Here is a 20,587-nt window from a genome sequence, read left to right as displayed (position 1 = left end):
AGGGGGGTTCCTATAGCTCCACATTGAATTGTTACTAAATGCAACCTCAGTATAGGAGATGAGTCAGTCACTATGTATTTCACTGTTTCTTGGCAGTAGCTGAAATGACTCTTTCTGGAGAGGCTTAGGTTTTCTATTGGGCAAGAGTATGACCCTAAGAGAAATGCCTCTAGCAACTGACTTGTTCCCAGCAAATGGCAGACAGCTGAAGGCTGTTTGATAATGCACTTTTGCAGCCAAGTCAACAAGAATGCTCTTGAAGGGGTTTCCAGGCTGTGCCATAGGGAGAATGAAATGAGCAAATGCATGCACAGCCATCATGATAGGGCATCCAGGGACAGGATAGCTGAGATGCAGTGACTCTGACGTTTGTAGGTAAGCAAGGGTAATGTAGGCAGGGGTAGGAAGCAGACGGTAGAGGGCCTTGACTGCCAAGTAAAGATCTTTGAACTTCGTGCTGTAGACATTAGAACATACTAAGTAGTTTGAGCATCTTCTAGGTGTAATGGGTTTGAATTGTGTTCTAAAGGGAAGCACCTGGCTAGACATGTAGGAGAACAGGAAGTGCAAGAAGTTTAAGGGAAGGAGACTCATATAGATGAATGAAAGTGAGTATTGAAGCCAGGCCTGGTGAGCAGGCCTGTTAACCCAGCTGCTCAGGATGTTGAAGCAGAAAGATCACTGGTCCAAGACCTGCTTTGGCTACAGGTGAGTTCAAAGCCAGCCTAGTCAACTCTGCTTGAAAATTAAAGGTGGACTAGAGATGTAGTCCAGTGATGAAGTCTTGCCCTTGGTTCAGTCCCAAGTACTAGAGTAAAAAAGAAGGGGGGGGGGGAGAGAGAGAGAGAGAGAGAGAGAGAGAGAGAGAGAGAGAGAGAGAGAGAGAGAGAGAGAGAGAAGAGACTGTGAGACTGTGGTTGATAGAAAGAGCCCTGGACTGCAAGTTGAAATAAGCAAGGTCCCATCCAAGTTCTTCTTCTTCTTGGACCTGGTTTACCATCTGCAAAAATGATTAACTAAAAGTCCCTATCCAGTTCTAACAGTTTGTGATTTTATGTTAAAATTATCTTCTCATTTGCATTCCTTAAATTGCATCCTCAGAAAAGATGTTGAAGGCTGATTTAGTGTAAAACCAGACTTCTGGAAACTTTGGTTTGGATGTTTGGATGTTAATTGATTCCTCCACTCTCATGGCCTTCCAAATCCCCATATTTCCACATAAAGTTTGTAGCCAATGGATTATAGATTCAAGCTGAAGCAGAATCATGTATCAGCTATTACAAGCCTGAGAGTTTTGTTTCTTAATCAATTACAACATATCCGGTAACTCAACCCAGCTACAAGGAAGACAGAGTTAGCTTTCCTTAGTGCTCAGAGATGGAATGTCTTCACCTAAGCTTCTGCTTCAATCCTAATGAAAAGAGGATTAATGCTGGCAATGAAGAAATGAGGCAGTGGGAGGCCAGCTGCGTTAAAGACTGAAGCGGGGTGCACGTTTCCTCTTACGTGAATTCCGTGCCATAGGATGGTGTCAAGCCCATAACCAAAAGCCAACATGGGACCAAAACACAACTGGGAGGGAAATAAGGGGGGTAAGCTGACTGCTCAGAACGCTGGTCATTTTCTGTTTGACAATGACTTGTATGTGACTTTAGGGCTGATGGCTGTGCATTGGACAACGAATAAAGGGGCTCATCCCAGAGAGAGGCTGAAACCCTCTCTCAGCAGTCATTAGTCGCCTGTAGTTCTTTGTCTAGGGTTGGGACCAGGAGGAAATTTCCTTCGACATTATGTCTATTGATATTGCCATCGGTCCACGTGCAGCTGTTTCTAGGAGAGCCTGTTTCACGGCAGACTTCCTGGATCCCGATTCTTATCTTACGGTCTTTCTACCTCCTCTTCCTCGATGTTCCCCGAGTCTTAGATGCAGGAGCTGTGATGTAGATGTACTTGTTGGGATACACACACAAACAACAGAAACAGACTCAGCAAGTTGTATTTGTATATTTGTGCATACACATGCCGCATGCATTATATGTATGTGAGTACCAATGATAATCAAAGAAAATGAGGCTATCAGCTTGCGAGAAGGGCCTGAGTGGCTCTAGGGCGAGTAGCTAGGAGCAGCTGGAGGGATGGAAGGGAGGAAGGAGAGGGATGTAATTCTATTTCAACTAAAGACATATTAACAAAGTAAAATGATTCGTAGAGAAATTTTTCTGTATCGGAGAAGTTTTAAATCCTTGTCTCATTGACCAGAAGATGACTTTCTCCACATCTGCTTATTATCGAAGGTACGAACTCTATACTTGTGTTTGTTCATTAAATTTTACTTCGTGTCTTCATTTTATAAATATTTCCACCAGCTGCTTCTTATGTCCAACACTACATTAATTGCTGGAAATGTCTTAGCAAGTAAAGCCAGACAAAAGGCCAAACTTCGTGAATCTTGCAGGGAGTCAGTAAGAAAGATGTGAGCTGGATGGTCACATGCTTTTCCCTCTAATTGAAACGAGGTTTCTCCGGAGAATTTCAGGACTGAAACTTAGTGTTAACTAGGTAACCTTGGATTGTAGCTTCAGTGAATGAATGAAATTTCAAGGCTTCTAAAAATTTGGTAATTATTTTATGATGGACGAAAAGAGGCACAAAGATATTGGCTTACCCATGTATTGGAGTCCTATACAGATTAGAGGCAAGGTCAAGCACATGGTGGTCTTGATGGACACAGTTTTGTTTGGAGCATTGCTGGCCAATGTGAATTTGAAGAATCGGAAGCCCGTGGTCTAGGGAGCATGGGGGAAGGCACCACACACACTCTTGTGGGCGTTTATGCTTTCCTCTGAAGTAGGTTTCTGATAGTGTGCTTGGGTCTTTCCCAAGAATGTGGGTGGCTGCGAGGGGAACTGACCATGCAGGTCATGGTGATAGCTGTCCACAGAAGTCCATGCAGAAACCTCATGCATTAGGACAGCATTGCTAGTCAACACAAAGGAAACATTGCAGAGGTGATCTTATCTTTGGGGGATGACTTTCCATTTTGATTCAATATGTATTCCTAGTTAATCACTAATCCCAGGCATAAAGACATTGCTGAGGGTGCCCAGGTGAGGAATAGGAATCCAGCCTTTCAGTAAGAATCTTCAACATCTGGGGGACAAATAAAAGCCTAGAATAGATTTCTCCTTCTTTAGGGAGTAAAATTCATTAATAATAACAATAGAAACATGAAGATATTCTGCATCCTTTAAAAAAAAAACCATAGCCAAGGAGATGAAGTTTTGAAGGGGCTGGAAGCATGTACATTCTAATTAGCATTTGTTTTGGCTATCAATGACATCAAAGAAAACACTGAGTGTCCGAAACAACAAGTGAGATGATCTATTTCAGAATGACCAGAAGAGTGCAGAATTCCTAACCCATAAAAATGATTGATTATTGGAGGGATGGCGATGTTTGTAGCCTTGATTTGTTTATTACACCTTGAACGCATGTATTGGATTACCATAATGGATCCCATAAAGATGGACAAATAATATGTCCCAGTAAATAAATAAAATAAAGGAGAAGATGTAAACAAATGATGCAATAAAAGGGTTTAGACTTCATTAGAAGCAAGGCAGAGCAAAATTACATTGTAGAAAATAGAGCCAATGACACAGAACACAATGCTTTAAACATTCTGAAAAGAGCCCATGTCCTGTTGTATTTATGTTTCTTCTGATTTCCATAATTTTTAATCCTTTGTTTATTTTGTTCATATTTTTTTATCTAGCTTCATCATTTTCTTTATTCTTGATACTTTGCTGTATAGAACACATTTTGAATTCAATCTCTACTGGCTTTGAATTTTTTAATGTTCCTTTAAAGAAATCCATACTGGGGATTTTCAAAGTTTACTAAAAGTATGATTGAAAATTATTAATTTAATATACAGGTATAGTACACATCCCCATGTTTTGTGCTTATATAAACACGTGTACCTACATGCAAACTCTCCTTTCTTAACTTGACTTTCAACTTTGTTACCATTTTGCAGCAGTGACTTATGCTATGGCTCCAATGGAACTTCCTTTAATCGTAGACATTTCTAGAGTTACATTGTCTATTACAGCGGTCATTGCCCACAAAGCTTACCAAGTGCTTCACATGTGGCTACTGTAAGTTCAAGGCCAAATGATGAAGATCAATTAAAATCAAACTACCCAGACACCATTGTCTAGTCACCACACTCTTTGATGACTATATCCAGTGCATGGATGCTTACACGAACGGTTTCTCTTTGCCCTCCCACGCTGCACACTGTGTGGTCCTCTGCCCTCTGATTAGGTCTGCCGTAGTCTGATTCATCTATCAAGACTCACGTATCTGCCACCCCTTCCCCCCATTGCCCAGGCTAAGGACCCTTTCCTTCCCCTTTCCTTTAGCACTCAGTTTCCCCTGCCTTCCAGTTACTTAACCAGATTTTTGAGGGTGGTGACTGAATGGGATCTGGGGAATGTTATTGAAGGGGAAAGGGAACTTTAACTTTGCTTAACTCAAAAGACCCTGGCAGAAGCCTCAATGGTTCTCAACCCTCTCCACCTGGCAGTCTACACTGACTCTTGCTGTCTAACCTGGGAGACTCAGGGAACGTTTTCGTTAAGGTGCTGGGGTCTTGTTGGCTCTTCCTGTCTTTGTACTCTGGTTTCGGCTATGCAGAATTCCCGTGCCAGCTTTCTCTCTTCACCTGGGCTAACACTCCACCCAGCAGTGGCCCAGCATGTGCAAAGAGAGGCCAGGGATGGAAACAGCATGCTGGCTTCTTTCATGACTCACTTTACTAACTGTCAAATAGTATTTCTTGAGGGAATTTGTTTAAAGCCGATGCCCCTTGCATGTGGTCTGGGTAATATTCTTGGTGAGTCGTTGGCACGAATCCTGTGTTTTTTTATGTGAAAATGGCTAACCATGAATGAAAATAAATCACGAAGAAAAGTCTGAAAAGAAGCTTTTTCTAAAATCTTGGTATCATGAAACTTGAAAGATTATGCCTGTATTTCCCCCGCTCCTTAGAAAGAAAAGCCCACTGTGGATTGTCAAATACCAGCGGCTTAAATGTGGTTTGAGGTATGTTGGGATTAAGAGCTTCGTAAGGCTATTCTGTGGCTGTTAATGGGCAAGAGTGCACAAAGAGCATTCGAAGGAGTCTGCTTGAGGATGGCAGGAGGTGTCAGGTTTCTGCAGGGATCCTCTTTTCATCCATGGTTATGAGCAGAGTGAAGGCAAAATCCATTTGAGTGCTGAAAATACTCGTGACGTGTTGTTGTTATATTGGGTTCGAAAGTAACTGTTTTCACATTAATTGTTATAAATCATTATGAGAGTAAAGAGGGTTAGTCTTATGACCAGCATCCTTCTAGAATGGTTTCCTGACCAGGCCACTCTTTAGATTAGATACTTCTTAGCTGTCCAGGCTGCCCTGGGAGCTGGAACAGGTTAACATGTTAGTAGCTGTCTCCCTTGCCCCAGTTGCAAAACTCCAAAATGTCTCCAAACATTCCTAAGTGCTCCACAGGGCCTGAAACGTCCAGCTGAGAAGCAACATTCTAGAACCTCGTGGATTTGTGTGGGGCTGGAAGTTAACAATCTGCAACATCTGGCTGAAGACCTTGTACAACCAGGCTTGGGATGTCCTAAGGCAGTTTCCATAAATGCTGTTGAGGGCGCCAGCCACCAGGGCCAAATTCTTGACCAGTGTTTGCCAGAGAGACCTTGCATTGCCCAGGGTTTTTGAAGGCACCATGGGGCAATTTCTTGGACCCAAACTGAACTGATTTATATATTAGAATCATAAGTTTGAAAGTGTCACACTTGTTAGTTAATAAATCCAGCAGTTCAGAAAGGCTACAGCGAAAACCACAAGCCCATCCATCATCCAGCTCTAGAAATAACTGGAATTTATACGGCAACATTCTGAACATTCTCACGCATGTTCATGGATAGCATTTTTGAACAGGCTAAGTACACAGACATGGTGCCATCAAAATGCTGTCACACTATGAGTGCCATTTTAAGTGAAGAGTATTTAATTTTATGTGAATTATAAAATAATGATGTTCGTGTGTGTGTGTGTGTGTGTGTGTGTGTGTGTGTGTGTGTCTGTGTCTGTGTCTGTGTCTGTGTCTGTGTGTGGATATGTGCAGTTGAGCATAGGTACCCTCAGAGGCTAAAAGAGGGCTTTGGATCCCCCAACCCCCGTCTAGAGTTACAGATGGTTTTAAGCCACCTGATGTAGATGCTGGGAACCAAACCTGGGTCATCTGGAAGAGCGGCAAGTGCTTTTAACCACTGAGCTATCTTGCCAGCCCGATTTTATGGGAATTTAATAAGGGAATGAAGAGAAAGCGAGGGGCCTGCAAAACTTGTGTCCACAGCAGAACAACTCCCTCAACAGTATCTCTACATATATTACAATAGGTCATACAGCATTAGGGGTCTGGAGTTACTATGTTTTAAAGACTGATGTTTAAATCCTAGTTAATATTGCATGCCGTCCGTACAGCTCTTTTCCCTTCTCCTTCCCATGTTTATCAGTCACACTATAGGAGCTGCTTTAAGGTAGTATGTGTTCTCTTCTATAACCCTCACAGCCCTGGGGCTTATCAGGGGCTCCGTACTGCAGCAGATCACATGCTCACCCACCGTTCCTTCTCCTTGACTTTTATAATCCTGCTTTTAAAAAGTTTTGAATCATCTTCTGGTTGATTGGATTTCGTCACCCAACTTTTAAATGTCAGTTTCCATTTCCTGAGGCTTTTTCTTTCTACATTTGAAAATGTTGGTCTGCCTGTAACTGTCTGTCTTTCCATCTCTGTCCCAGTCTCTGTCTCTCTCTGTGTTTTAACACCTACATGACAACACCTAGCACTTTAAGCATTTTAAAGTGTTCAGTTTAGTAGTGTCAGTTATACACTATTGTGGAAGAACCATCCATATCTAGAGCTGGCTTTCGTATTACAGAGCTGAAACTGTGCTCATTAAACAGCGCCTCCCCGTTCTCTCCTCTCTTCAGCTCCTGGCGGTCACCCCTCAACTGTGTGCTTGTGGATGGGCTGACTCGGGGTGCTTCAGATGTAGTCAGACACATTTCTTTTGTGCCTGACTTCTTTTGTATAATGACTTCAATTTCATCTATGTTGTGGCCTGTGTCAGAACATATACGTGCACATCTTATTTATTCTCTAGGTGGTAGACATTTGGTTTTGGTTGTTCCTCCTTCTGACTACTGTAAATAATTTGCCAACAGAGATGAGCATGCGGCTATCTGAGTCCATGTGTGCCATTTTGGGAGATATGTCCTCAAAAGGAGAATTGCTGAGTCATATGGTGAACACACTCTTGAGGAACTGCCATATTGTTTTCCATTATGACTTTACCACTCAACATTCCCACCAGCAATGACATGGGGTTCTAATCCCTCCACGCTTTGCTGTTTCCACCCTTGGTTGTCTGGCATTATTCACTTCTTCCTCACAGTACACTGTTTCTCAGTAGTCATCCTGAGGGGATGAGAAACAGCAGCCTGTGGCTGTTACTGCAAACTGGACAGCCAGAGAGATTCTGCGTTGCCCATTATAATCGAGTGGCCACACCTGTTTCATTTAGTGATATTGTCTTAGTTAGGGTTTCTATTGCTGCAGTGAAACACCATGACCGAAGACTCCATTGAGGAGGAAAGGGTTTATTTAGCCTATACTTCAGTATTGCTGTTCATCACTGTAGGAAGTCAGAACAGGAACTCAAACAGGGCAGGAACCTGAAGGCAGGAGCTGACGGAGGCCATGGAGGGGAGCTGCTTACTGGCTTGCTTCCCATGGCTTGTTCAGTCTGCTTTCTCATAGAACCCAGGACCAGCAGCCCAGGGATGGCACTACCCACCATAGACTGGACTCTCCCCTATTGATCACTAAATGAGAAAATGCCTTACAGCTGAGGATCTGAGGCTCCTTCCTCTGATGACTCTAGCTTGTGTCAAGTTGACACAGAACCACCCAATACAGATATCATTATCATGTGGTAATGTGAATATTATTTTCATTTTTTTCTTTCATTTTCATAAGAAGTCAGAAATTTTGATTTTTATGTGAAGTGTTTATATGTTTAATTTTTGGCCAAATAATTCTTTTGTTAAAATTCTTTTGGGGCTGGGGAGATGGCTCAATTAGTACTGTGCTTGCTTTGCAAACAACTTAGTCTGTGGTGACTTTCAGGTCAGTGAGAGCCTACATCTAAAGAACAGGGTGGACTGTACCTCAAAGAATGATACCTGAGGTTGGCCTATGACCTCCACAGACATTCATCCACACATGCACCTGCATACACATGAATGCCATCCCCAACACAAATGCACACACACAATCATCTTTGGCAGATGCACGATTATAATTAAGTCAGTTAGAGCTGCAGGGTGCTGCCCATTTGCACTCTTCTCTTTACCCACTGTTGACATAGTCACTTTATAGAGAAGGGCACTAGAATCCCACCGCAAGGGTGGGCTTGAGAGTGGTTATGAAGCTCGGGTGAGATTGGCATGTGCAACTTAACACAGACCCCGGGGAGTTGGCCTGACACGTCTTATCCCTTGGGTATGGTAAGTCGCCATTGTTGACCCCAGTGCCTTCAGGTATCACATCTCTGCCCTCCTCTTTGGGATATGATGTGATCACATGGGCTCTGGACTCTTGCATGCAGTATTTCAATGGAGGTTCTACTTCTCAGATCCTCCCTCATGCTCCTGCCTGCCAGCAGAACTTCTCTAGAGCACAGTCTGCTGATGCCATGCCTCTGCTCTGAAATTGTCCAGGGAGCTGATCAATGAGCGTGGTAGCGTGCTCGGAGCTTGCCTTTGCCCCACAGATCCACTCACTGCCCTTCCCCACCTGCAGGATGTGATCTGTGTGAACTGCATCAGTTCTCTTTGGCCAGTGGGGGACACTACAAGGGATTATATAGACAGTTCTCTCTGTCTGTCTCTCTGTCTCTGTCTGTGCCTCTCTGTGTCTCTGCGTCTGTCTGTCTCTGGCTGTGTTTGCTCACCAAAGCCTTAGCTCCCCCTCGTAGCTCTTTACACAGAAAGGTGAAGATGAAAAAAATGGATTTAAAGAGTCTAGCTCACACCAGTCCACATTGCTGCCCCAGTCTCCTGGCTTCCCTGTACCCTGTCCATTCAAAGCCATGTTTTAAAAAATGTTCCTCAGGGACTCTGGGTGTTATTCAGTGGCAAAGTGCTTGCCTTGCCTCTCATGCCCAAGAACTGTGAGCTTGATCTCTAGAACTGCAAAAGCGAATGCAACACTTCAAAAATAAATTAATACATAAACACATAGAATAAAATACCCCTCAAGGGGCTCAAAAGATGCCTTAGTAAATAAAGTGCTGCCACTCAAGCATGGGGACAACTGTTGGGTTCCTTAGTTAAGCACATTGGCTCATCATACTCATGTGAACAAGTACATACATACCACACACCACACACACACAACCATACACTACACACACCACATACACACACACACCATACACACACACACCACACATACCACATACACCACACACACCACACATACCACACACACCATACACAACATACACACACCACACACACATAAATACACACACCACACACCTGGATATACACACACCACACACAGGATTTGACCAGCACGATTCTGTTGGGGAAATGATGAGGACCATGTCTGGAGTGTGAGATGCAGCTTGAACAGGAACTGTGAGATATGGAGTTGCAGAGAGAGATATGTCTGTCTGACAGGCAGACGCTTATTAGTGTGAAATGTGTTCCAGTGAATTAGTGAGAGTTAAGTTCTCTTATGTGGTAAAAATGACCAAGGACAAAGATTGGCTAGGAAAGGACTGACCAGATTCCACAGGCAGTCAGCTCTCCAGCCGGTGAATTTTAGCAGAGCAGTATGGACTGGAGAAGGAGAGGTGAGCGTCAGAGTCCTGGGAATTTATCACTGATATCTAGCACATGGCTTTAGATATATTATTAGTGTTTAATACAACCTGGTTGAATTGAATTGTTGATCTGTGCGACAACTTGACATTTTTATGACATCTGCTCCATTCATAATTTTAAAGTTTTGTTGCTCAAGACCTTAAGGTGGTATTAACCTGAAAGAATGTATCTACTGTTAGCAAAATCTGAGCGGTTTGAGATCGCCTCAAATGACCTTTGTGGGAACATTGGAATGAACCTTTATTTGATGCCTGGGAAGTAATATCCCACTGGAACTCATTTCATTTGGAGTTGTTTTTAATATGGAGCTGTTAATATGGCATTTCCAATAAGTGACCTTAGATGTGAAATCTGTGTTTAATTACTAATGTTTTAGCTAGAGCAGCAGAACAGCACTATTCAGTATAAGTCATAGATTTAAGAACTTGTCAGGGAAATAGTTTATGATTTGATTTATGCCTGGGGATCCAAGAAGAGCAAGCAAACACAAGCCTTTATGGGATTGTGAACACGTTCCCTCCTACCAGAGTCTGGGCTTCTGCCAAGTCCGATTATATAATGAGTAAACAGTATCTTCGGGGGATTTTTTTTCATCCAGCATATTCCCGAGCTAGGATTTTACTTGGGAAAATATGATTTCCTAAGCAATCATTAAGCCTGATAGCTTAAAGCAAAGGACAGAAAGTGCACTGTTTCTTAAGATGTGTTTTCATAGGTTTTCCTTTGGTGTTTTTCTTTGCTCTTTAAAACAAAAGAACTTATGTTGAATGTTTTATTGCACACACACACACACACACACACACACACACACACACACACACACGCACGCACATTGTATGATACCAGAAAACAGTCACCAGCAAAAATCAACAAATTGAAAAGTTTTTCTAAGAAATAGAGACCAGCAAAAATAAGGGCTCATGTGCAACACCAATTATCCTGTGGGCATATCATGAGGGGGTATATGGTTCCCACAGAATTGTCTCATTCTATGGAAAAGAGCTGACCTTGCTCTATACTCTGCTAACAAAGGTTGTGGAAATAGCTTCTGCATCTGTTTTTCTCGACAATTAAGGATTAATGCTGCCCCATTGGGTCCCCTGACCTCTCCTCCTTCCTGCTCCTTTAGAAAAGCTTGAGGGCCTCGATCCGTATCTGTCCTCTCAGGGCACCTAGTGCAGAACTTCCACTGTGGGTATCTCTTTGGATAAGGGAACCAGCAGATGCCTGGGAGCCCACAAATGCCAGCCAGGAGTGTGCATTCCTCACAAAATATCCGAGATAAAATGGCAGACTGTTGAAAACCGGAAGTGTGGCTCCACTTGCATTAAAGGTGGGGTGGGGGCGGTGGGTAATGTAAAAGGCTTCATTGAGATATCAAGAGAATGTTGTGGTCAAGTGGCTCACAGCAGCAGAGGGAGCAGATCCAACACTGGGAATGCTAAACGTGAGTGATGATAGCTCAGTGCCTGAATTTGACTGGATTCCCGGTCACAAAGGAAGTGGAGCTTCAGTGGAGAAATCACACAGAGGAAAACAGGATTAGCCTAGGGGGATGACAAAGGAGTTCTGCCACGGCCCCATCATTCCTTGGACACATATGGTTCTGAAAGCATTGCTCACCTGAAGATGGTGCTGGGGATATCCACCAGGGAGGCCGTGGGGATTAGAGAGGACATAAGCCAAGCCAAGGACTGGCCCACAGCACTGTCCGCATGAACAGCAGCTGCTTTAGGAAGGACACGGTTCCCAGGTCTTTGTCTAGGTCTTACCTCAGGGGCACAAACTTGATGTTGGATGAATCAAACTTTGATTGGGTTCATTTAACAGCTTGCTTTATAAAGCGGTGTTCACACAGAGTGTAAACAACCACTTAAGACAGTTTAAAGAGATGTGTGAAAGCGGAATTGGAAAAAGCAGTACCCACTGGTAAACAAAAGTTGCCTGGTCTGGGCTTATCATGAAGCCAGCTCTGTCTCTGTGGCCACTGGGTTTTAGGGACTGGGCTGGTCAAAGTGAGGCTACCACAAACCTCTTCTCTCAGGAGGCTGGTGGCCACCACTGTGGGAGCCCACAGAAGTTTCCTAGTGAGATCTGAGATTGCTTTACCCAGCAGGGCTGCATAAAGGGATGGACTGACAACAAGTGTGGTTACCAGGTGACTGGAAGGGTCTGCACTTGGCTGTGCTGGGGGGAGATCTTTTGCTCCACCCCTTGGCATTCCTTTAAAAAGCCCTTTAGAAAAGACAGAAGGGGCTGGTGGATAAGGATCCTGTGTTTCTATCTGTCTCTTTCTCCCTCTATATTTCTATCTAAATTTCTTATCCCTTACTCCTCAAGAGTACCCTGGGGAAAAAAGGTGGGGGTGGGTCCCCCACACAACATACAGCCCAGTAAGGCTCTGCCCAGTTCCCATGAATGGCTGTCCCTCAGCCCTCCACAACCCTCTTCTTCATCCTGATATTTGACAATGGCAATTGGTATTATTCCATATTTTTGTGGTAACATTAAGCTATATCTACAGGTCTTCTCTCTGGTCAGTGGCCTACCCACTTGGCATCATGGTCTGCTTACTACTGTAAAAAAAAAAAAACTGATATAGGCATTAACGGAATTCTGTCAGATTGGGAAGCTATGTCTAGCATGCTTATCAGTGACTTGGGGGACACAGGGAAGCTGCAAAGTCAAGGAGATGGCTTACAGATGGGTGCTGGGATCAGGGTCCAAACAGACCTCAGCTGGCTGATCTCCCAAGCCAAAAGCACCAAGAGGAGATTCATTGGAGATTGATGTTAAGTCTTGCATACGCATCGACTGGAGAGCTGGCTCTGCCATCATTATTTTGAAGGTGATATTTTTTAATAACAATTGCTGGCATTTGTGACATATTCACTAGCTCTATGGAGATGCTGTATGATTTACCTTCTATGTGTGTTTTAAGTAGTGTGTGTGAGCAATGGTGACCATCACTGTTTAACATGAGGTTTTTTTTAAAGTTAAAGGCTTATCATAACAGTTTTAATCATGTAATATGTGAACCTGCCTCCAAAGGAAGTTCCAATAAATGGTGTTCCTGAAATAAGACAGAGAGGAGAAGGGGGAGGGGAGGGACGGAGAAAAGAGAGGGGAGGAGGAAGGGGGAGGGAGGGAAAAAGGGAGGGAAACTTTATCAAAAGAAATTTGGCATGGGTTACAGAAATAGCTTAGTGAATATGTCACAAATGCCAGCCCAGAAGCCACATAGAAAAGCCAAGCATGATAGCACATGTTTATAATCCCAGCACTGGAGAGGCTGAGACTGACAGATCTCTTGGACTGGTAAGCCATCTCCATCAAAGAAGTGAGCTCCAAGCCTAAAGGAGACCCTGTTTCAGAATCAAAATCAAAGACTACTCCTGAGAAATGGCACCCAAGGTTATTCTCTGGTTTCCACATCTATGTATACACACACACACACACACACACACACACACACACACACACACACACACACACACATACACACACACACCAGTATGGGTCATGGGGCAATATATGGCCTATACTCTCTTTAGATGTAATGCCACAGTCTAGACACTACATTTTGAGATTTAAAATTTGCATCCTTAATTGTGTGCAGAGATTGAACACAGTCACGAAAGAACAGGGAGAGCAGAAAGCGTTTGGGGTGTTAGCCAGGTACTGGAGGCTTTGAGAAAAGTCTAGAAGGATTCTTCCAGAGAAAAGGATTGGGGCTCATTGTTGACTTCTTTAGAGGGGTGGAAATTCCGGGAGAGGAAGATCAAAAGAGAGCAGTGGGTAAAATCAGGGACATTGCTGCTACTTGGTACTAGGAAGGATGAACAACAGGATCGGCTGGCAGAAACTGCCACTGGGGTCTAAGGAACCCAACCATCCTAACGGGGAAGGGAAACACCGCGGGACCCCGTGAGATGCCATTTGCTTTCTGTTTTCTTAAGAAGAAAAAAAATCTGACAGATCCAATCAGAGAAACCAGATGTTTTCATTTTATAATGTGCCCGTTTTAATTATTTTAGAATCAAGATGTTTTCTGTAAGTGAAGGTGGAGGAATTATGGAAAGAAACCTGATTCTAACTATAAATGGAACAGATGGGGTGGTGGGAATAAAAACAAATTAAAACAGTATTGCAGGGAGCGCTCAACTTTCGTTTAAAAAATATATGATGATATTTTTCAACTTTTCACATTCGACCAATTCATATATCGAGTGACAGAATGCAAAACCAATTTCAGCTGTGTATAGTTTAAACATTTGCCTAAATGATCTGGACTTACCCCATCTAAAAGTCCAGATGAATGTATTAAACTGCTAATTGTATTTTTTCTATCCATTAGAATTTTATATTTTATACTGTATTATAGGCAGGGTACAGTTATGTTTGATGACTTTCAGGGCAGAAAAATAGAACTAAACAGTGGTCTTAATTAGAACAGTAAATAGTATGGGTTTAATTAGCTCCCATTCCTGATGACAGATTTGGTCAGCTGCCACATATTTATTGTTTCTGTCTCTCTACTGAGGCTGAGGTACTGCTCTACAGGGCTGTTCACTGGGCTATTAACAGAATCTGTCAGACCCGATAACCTGTGGGACTTGAGTGAAAAGTATTGGAAAACCTTTTTTCTTCCCATCATTACTCTTTGAATTTAGTTTTGAAGGTCTTCCCTACCAATTCCCCTCTTAATTTAATTTTTTAGGGGAAGGGGATGATGATGATGTAATGTGCCTGAAGGCTTAGGGAAACCTGAGCAATATTTAATTCAGGCACATGTATTCCTTACTTTGCTGTGGTTTCCCTCTACACCCTTATATTCTCTGTCTTATGACTTACCTATTAAATTCCGTCTGACTTGTACAGTTATTTCTATAGTCCACGAGGATAGGGTTTTGTTTGTTTGCTTGCTTGGTTTTAAGTAAGACATTACGTGTTTTATCTTTTATAATATGGTACAAGGGGCTGGAGAGATGGGTCAGTGGTTAAGAGCACTTACTGCTTTTTCAGAGGACTGGAGTTCTGTTCTCAGCACCCATTCTGGAGGACTACCACCTATAGCTGGAAGTTTTCCTATGTCCTGCCCAGTCCCACAGCTGCTCAGACCCAAGTAAACACACAGAGGCTTATATTATTTTAAACTATATGGCCATGGCTTATGGCTCAAGCTTCTTTCTTATAACTAAACTCAGCCCATTTCTATTAATCTGTATGTCACCATGTGTTCCATGGCTTTACCTGTGTGCCATTACATGCTGCTCCTTGGACAGCAGGATGGCATCTCCTGCCTCTCTTTTCTCCTTTCACTATCTCCCTTGGATTTTCCTACCTTGCTCCATCCTGCCCTGCCATAGGCCAATGCAGCTTTATTTATCAACCAATCAGAGCTCCATCCTGCCCTGCCATAGGCCAATGCAGCTTTATTTATCAACCAATCAGAGAAACACATATTCACAGCATACAGAAAGACATCTCACAGTAACCATGCCCTGTGACGCCCCCCTCCAGGGGATCTGATGCCTTCTTCTGGCCTCCAAAGTAGCGTGTGCTCAATCATGTGCACGCACTATGCCACCCCAGACACACAAATACACATAACTAAACATAAAAATACACCCTTTAAAAATGCTACAAAATATGGGGACACAACACAAAATGTTGCTAAAGTCATTCAAAGCCCTCTCACTCTCTCACTGTAACTATTTATTTATCTGGGCGTCTCTTTGTTAATTCACAGGCAGACTTACCACGTTAAACATAATACAGCCTTGTATCTAGGTAAAGTGTTGTCATCTAATGATTGTATTTTGGCCTAAATTCCTTAAAAAAAAATATTTCAAAAACCACCAAAGTTCATAGAGAAACAAAACCATTACCCATGAAAGCCCACCTGGCTTAATGTTGATTTTTGAAGCTTAGGCTTATTTGCTGTAGACATTTTTTTGAGTGATAAAGAAAATAAAGTAATGCTGTTCCTCTGTGACTTTCCTCAGGGATGGCGAGCAGACCTGCAGACCTGCCTCTTCTCTTTTTTTTTTTTTTAAGATTTATTTATTATGTATACAGCATGTATGACTGCAGGTCAGAAGAGGGCACCAGATCTCATTACAGATGGTTGAGAGCCACCATGTGGTTGCTGGGAATTGAACTCAGGACCTCTGGAAGAGCAGTCAGTGCTCTTAACCTCTGAGCCATCTCTCCAGCCCCTGCCTCTTCTCTTCTTAGAGGCAGTTTGATGGGTGTTCTTCCAGCCCATGCTCCTCGACTTTCACGGCCATGTTTTCGTGTGTGTTCACTAAGCTGTCTTTATATGAAGATAGAGAGAAAGTGCCTGGGTTTTTATTTTAAAGAAATTAAACCATACCAGCCTTTTCTATTTTTTTTTAACCTCTGTTAATAAGTATAAGACAGTCTTTCCTATGCTAACCATATGACCGTCAATGTTTATATGGCATATGATTTTTCCTGGTATTTTATGGTTTCAGAGCCTTAATATAAATTTCTAAGAGATCTGGAATTCATTTGGACATATTTTAAGAATTTATAGATTTTTTTAAAAAAAGTTTTTTATTAGATTTATTCGTTTTGCTTTATGTGTGGGTGTTTTACCTGCATGTATGTTTGTGATCATATGTGTGCTTGGTGCCCGCTGAGGTCAGAAAGGGCATTGGATCCCCTGGGACTGGAGCTACAAACAGTTATAAATTCCTACGTGGGTGCTGGAGATCAAACTTGGGTTCTCTGTGAGAGCAACAAGTGCTCTTAACTGCTGAGCGCTTTCTCCAGACCAAGAATTTATCTATTTGTATATAAAAAAATCTTCAATACTAGTACTTAGGAGACCGAGGCAGTAATAGGTGGAGAGCAGCCTGGGGTGTACAGAAAGTTCAGGGTCTGCAGGAGCTACATCGTGAGATATTATCTCAACTATTAAAATAGCTTATAGCTACTTTTAGTAGATATGATAAAAGTGCTTTTGATGTGTGTATGAAATGGCATAATGAAACACATTTTGTGCAATTAATATGCACTAATAAAGCATTATGAGAAAAATTAATACCTATGATTACTTGTTATGTCAATGCTATAACTCTTTTTTTTTTGAAACAGAGTATCTCAGTGTAGCCCTGGCTGTCCTGTAGACCAGGCTGGCTTCTAACTCAGAGATCCGCCTGCCTCTGCCTCCCAGGTGCTGGGATTAAAGGTGTGCACCACCTCCGCCCTGCTGCTGTAACTCTTAATTGAGATAAATTTCCTCATTCCCTCACTTTTACTGGTTTTGAGATTTTATTTTTTAATTTACTTTCATTTTATGAATGTTTATTTTTACTTTGTGGTTGTTTTACCTGCATGTATGTCTATGCACCACACGTATTCCATATTGGATCTCCTGGAACTGAAGTTAGAGAGTTGTGAGCGGCCAGACAGGTGCTAGGATTCGATCCCAGGTCTTCTGGAAGAGCAACCAGAACTCTTAACCGCTGAGCCTTCTCTCCAGCTCCGCTTGTACTCTCTGTAAGGGGAAGTCCAGAAGATGGTGTCTAACTTCCTGACCAGCTGAAGTCACTGTAAGCCCAGTATTGTACTGCACAAGCCAGGAACGTCCTCGTTGTACATGGCTGGAACTTTACACACACTGAACAGCCTCCACCCCTCTATGCCCCAGGAGTCTCTGGCAGCACCATTATCCCATTCACCAAACTGGACTGCTATGGGTATCTCCTGTGAGTAGAATTAGGTGACTTCTATAACTAACTGCATTTCCCCCCCCCACATCCAGACCTCGAGAAACACTCCTTCAGAGGAAGACAAAGATGGCAACTGGGATGCTTGGGGAGACTGGAGCGACTGTTCCCGGACCTGTGGGGGCGGAGCTTCCTATTCTCTGCGGAGGTGTCTGACGGGAAGGTCAGTGGTGGCTTGGGGGCTCCTGGGGGGGGGTTGTGTCAATGATTCTGGGTGAGTGAGGAGGGGAGAAGGTGTGGCTCTGAAGCGCTCTATTTGGTGACTTTCTACCATAAACATCAGCCAATCTCAAGGTAACCTATTTAAGTGGGAATGGTCCTACTTCTGGGTATTTCATTGTATCCCGTTTACATAATGGTCACAGGGTTCAGGAAAACCAGTCACTTCAGTCCTATGAAAGTGAAGGCCTGTTAAGTTCAGATGCTGGTTTGATATTGTCAGGATTTGGGGGCAAAAGGTTATGTCATCTTGGTGGCAGTCCTTGAGAGGCTGCCACTGAAATTTCTTTCTTGTTCACTTACTGTGAACCTACCATGGGTCAAGAAGGTGATGCGGGAACTGGAGAGCTGACACAGGGGATTAAACGCTTGCTGAACAAGCATAAGGACCCAAGTTCAGATCCCGAGAGCCCGGATAAAAGCCAGGAGTGGTGGTGCAAACTTGTAACCCAGTATAGGTGGGCAGAGATGTGGATCACAGGGGCATGCTGGTCAGCAAGTCTAGCCAAAGCAGTGAACCTATGTTCAGTGAGAGATCCTGCCTCAAAATATAAGATAGAGAACTATGGGGAAGATGCCAGACATTGACATCTGGTCTTCACTTATGCACACACAGGTGAGCATACCCACATATTCAAATAAATACACCACACACACACACACACACACACACACACACACACACACACTTATAAAGACGATAATACATGCTCTGCTTTCACCTCTTAGGTACACTTATACTAAAATGTAAGATCAGTTTAATTTTAAAAGCCCACAAATCTCTGGGAAACCTGTACTTGCTGTTCTTGAGGTCGTGACTCATGGGAGAGTTTAAACCTGGTTCTTAGGTGAGACACAGCCTCAGGTCCATGGACTCTCATTCTCTGGTCTCAAACAAAAACCTCCTAGATTACGGCAACCTCATTGTGGGATGCCGTGGGGTGAAAGAGTAAACTGGCTGTTACTGCTTATCGCCAGCGACAGAGAAGAAACCCAAAGGGAGCATATTTTATTCTGCTCAGTTTATGTTTCATGCAGATCTTAGGCAGGCATATTAGACAGTGACTAAGAATGTCCTTCAGTTTCCCTGAGATGGTGCAGGGCATGGTGGATGACGAGAACAGAGTCCCTTGAGAAGGAGGACACATTAGTCCACCCAGGGAAGCATGGCAAGGCTGTTGGAGTATGGCAGTAGTTTCATCTAGAGAAAAATTTGACAGAACATCAGCTTCTGTAAATGGCTGTAGAACTGAAGCCAGGCTCAGTCCAGTGAAGATAAGGGCTATGCCTGATCCCCTCTCCCTTGTCTTTCATTTTTGCTGGGAACTCAAGGCTCCACTACTCTAAACACATTGTGATATGCAGAAGAATGATGGCATGTTTCATAATATTAGGATATATGTGTGTGTGTATGTGTGTGTGTGTGTGTGTGTGTGTGTGTGTGTGTGTGTGTGTGTGTGTGTGTTGTTGTCAGAGGGCCACATATCTGTGGTCAAGGGGAGGGTGGTGACTTCTTTGATGTCGGGTAAATTCCTCTCCAGTGCTGGTCAATCACTGAGGGGAGAGTGGTCAACCTGAAAACTGAAGGGGCAGCTTGGCTGTCTCTGTGTAACCTCCAAATATGAGGAATCATTTGAAATCAATGGTAGTTAGAATAACAAAGAAGTGGTCTTTGTTCCATTGTCTTTGAGTTAGCTCCATGCCTGTGGGTTTGTGACCTCTTCATCCTAAGGGGGCTGTGTGTGTGTAAATAAGTAAAACGTTGCTCAGCTTCTGTCTTTCCTGCTGAAGGTGTGGACAGGAGAGAAAAGAGAGCACACTGTTGTGACAGAAGACAGTGTTCTGCGGCATGGCTGCTGTTTAGAGCTGGCTCCTAGGAGGACTTTGGTGGATTTTTCTGAGCCACTGCCCATCTTCTCTGAGCCTAGTCCAATGAGCTCTCTTGTCTCCTCTTCTCTTGATATGCTCTATTCAGTACACTTTGTCTAGTATAAGGGCTTTTCCTCAACCCTTGGACCCGTAGGCACATGCCTAACTTATTTACCTGTATTACCCTCAGTGCTGCCTGGTGGGCTCTTAGGACCACCTCATGCTGGCTCTTTCTTCATGTATCCCACAGGAAACCCTCAGATGAATACACATGAACAAACTCTCAAAGTTCACTCTGACAGGCTGCTGCAGCTGACCACAACACCCTTCAGTTTCTTGGGTATGACTTGCACATTACCCAATGGGAAGGGACACATGATGAACTCTTCAGGTGGTGTCCCAAAGTTCTTTCCCTTGGCTCCAACCCCCTTCCTTCCCTAGCAAGCCCCTGTCCTTCCTGCCACTCCCTTTCTCAGACTGAAAGATTTTGTGTTTGTTCTGTGACCCATTTGGTTTAGGCAGGACCACCTGTGTGAGCAGTGGATTGGAACTTTCATTGGGGCCTGGTGGGGTCACCAGTGAGCATCTAACTGAAGGGAATGATTCTAAGGGGATGACTACCTCAGGCCTGAATCTCTCAGTAACAAATACTCCGGACATCGGGGTACAGCTGCTTAGAGTCTCTCCTCTGTGCCCACTCTTGTGCTGCCCCTATGCCAGC

The 20,587-nt window shown here is 43.4% G+C and overlaps 1 protein-coding gene across 4 annotated transcripts in view; it reads left to right on the top strand.

Annotated features, from left to right (window-relative positions):
* Nucleotides 1-20,587, top strand: part of Adamtsl3 (ADAMTS like 3) — a 296,131-nt gene that overhangs the window by 88,624 nt on the left and 186,920 nt on the right. For all 4 annotated transcript variants that reach the window (XR_008212849.1, XM_052712357.1, XM_052712358.1 and 1 more), the window contains exon 4: nt 17,814-17,941. Coding sequence is in view for 3 of the 4 variants with exons in the window: in XM_052712357.1 (XP_052568317.1) it covers nt 17,814-17,941 (128 nt within the window). In the remaining variant the exon portion in view is untranslated. The remainder of the gene's footprint in view (nt 1-17,813; nt 17,942-20,587) is intronic.

Source organism: Peromyscus californicus, unplaced genomic scaffold (assembly GCF_007827085.1).
Source record: "Peromyscus californicus insignis strain IS unplaced genomic scaffold, ASM782708v3 Scaffold_4__1_contigs__length_199733344, whole genome shotgun sequence".
Classification (NCBI taxonomy): Eukaryota; Metazoa; Chordata; class Mammalia; order Rodentia; family Cricetidae; genus Peromyscus; species Peromyscus californicus.
Note: the sequence above shows the minus strand (reverse complement) of the source record. Positions and strands in the feature narration are given on the sequence as shown.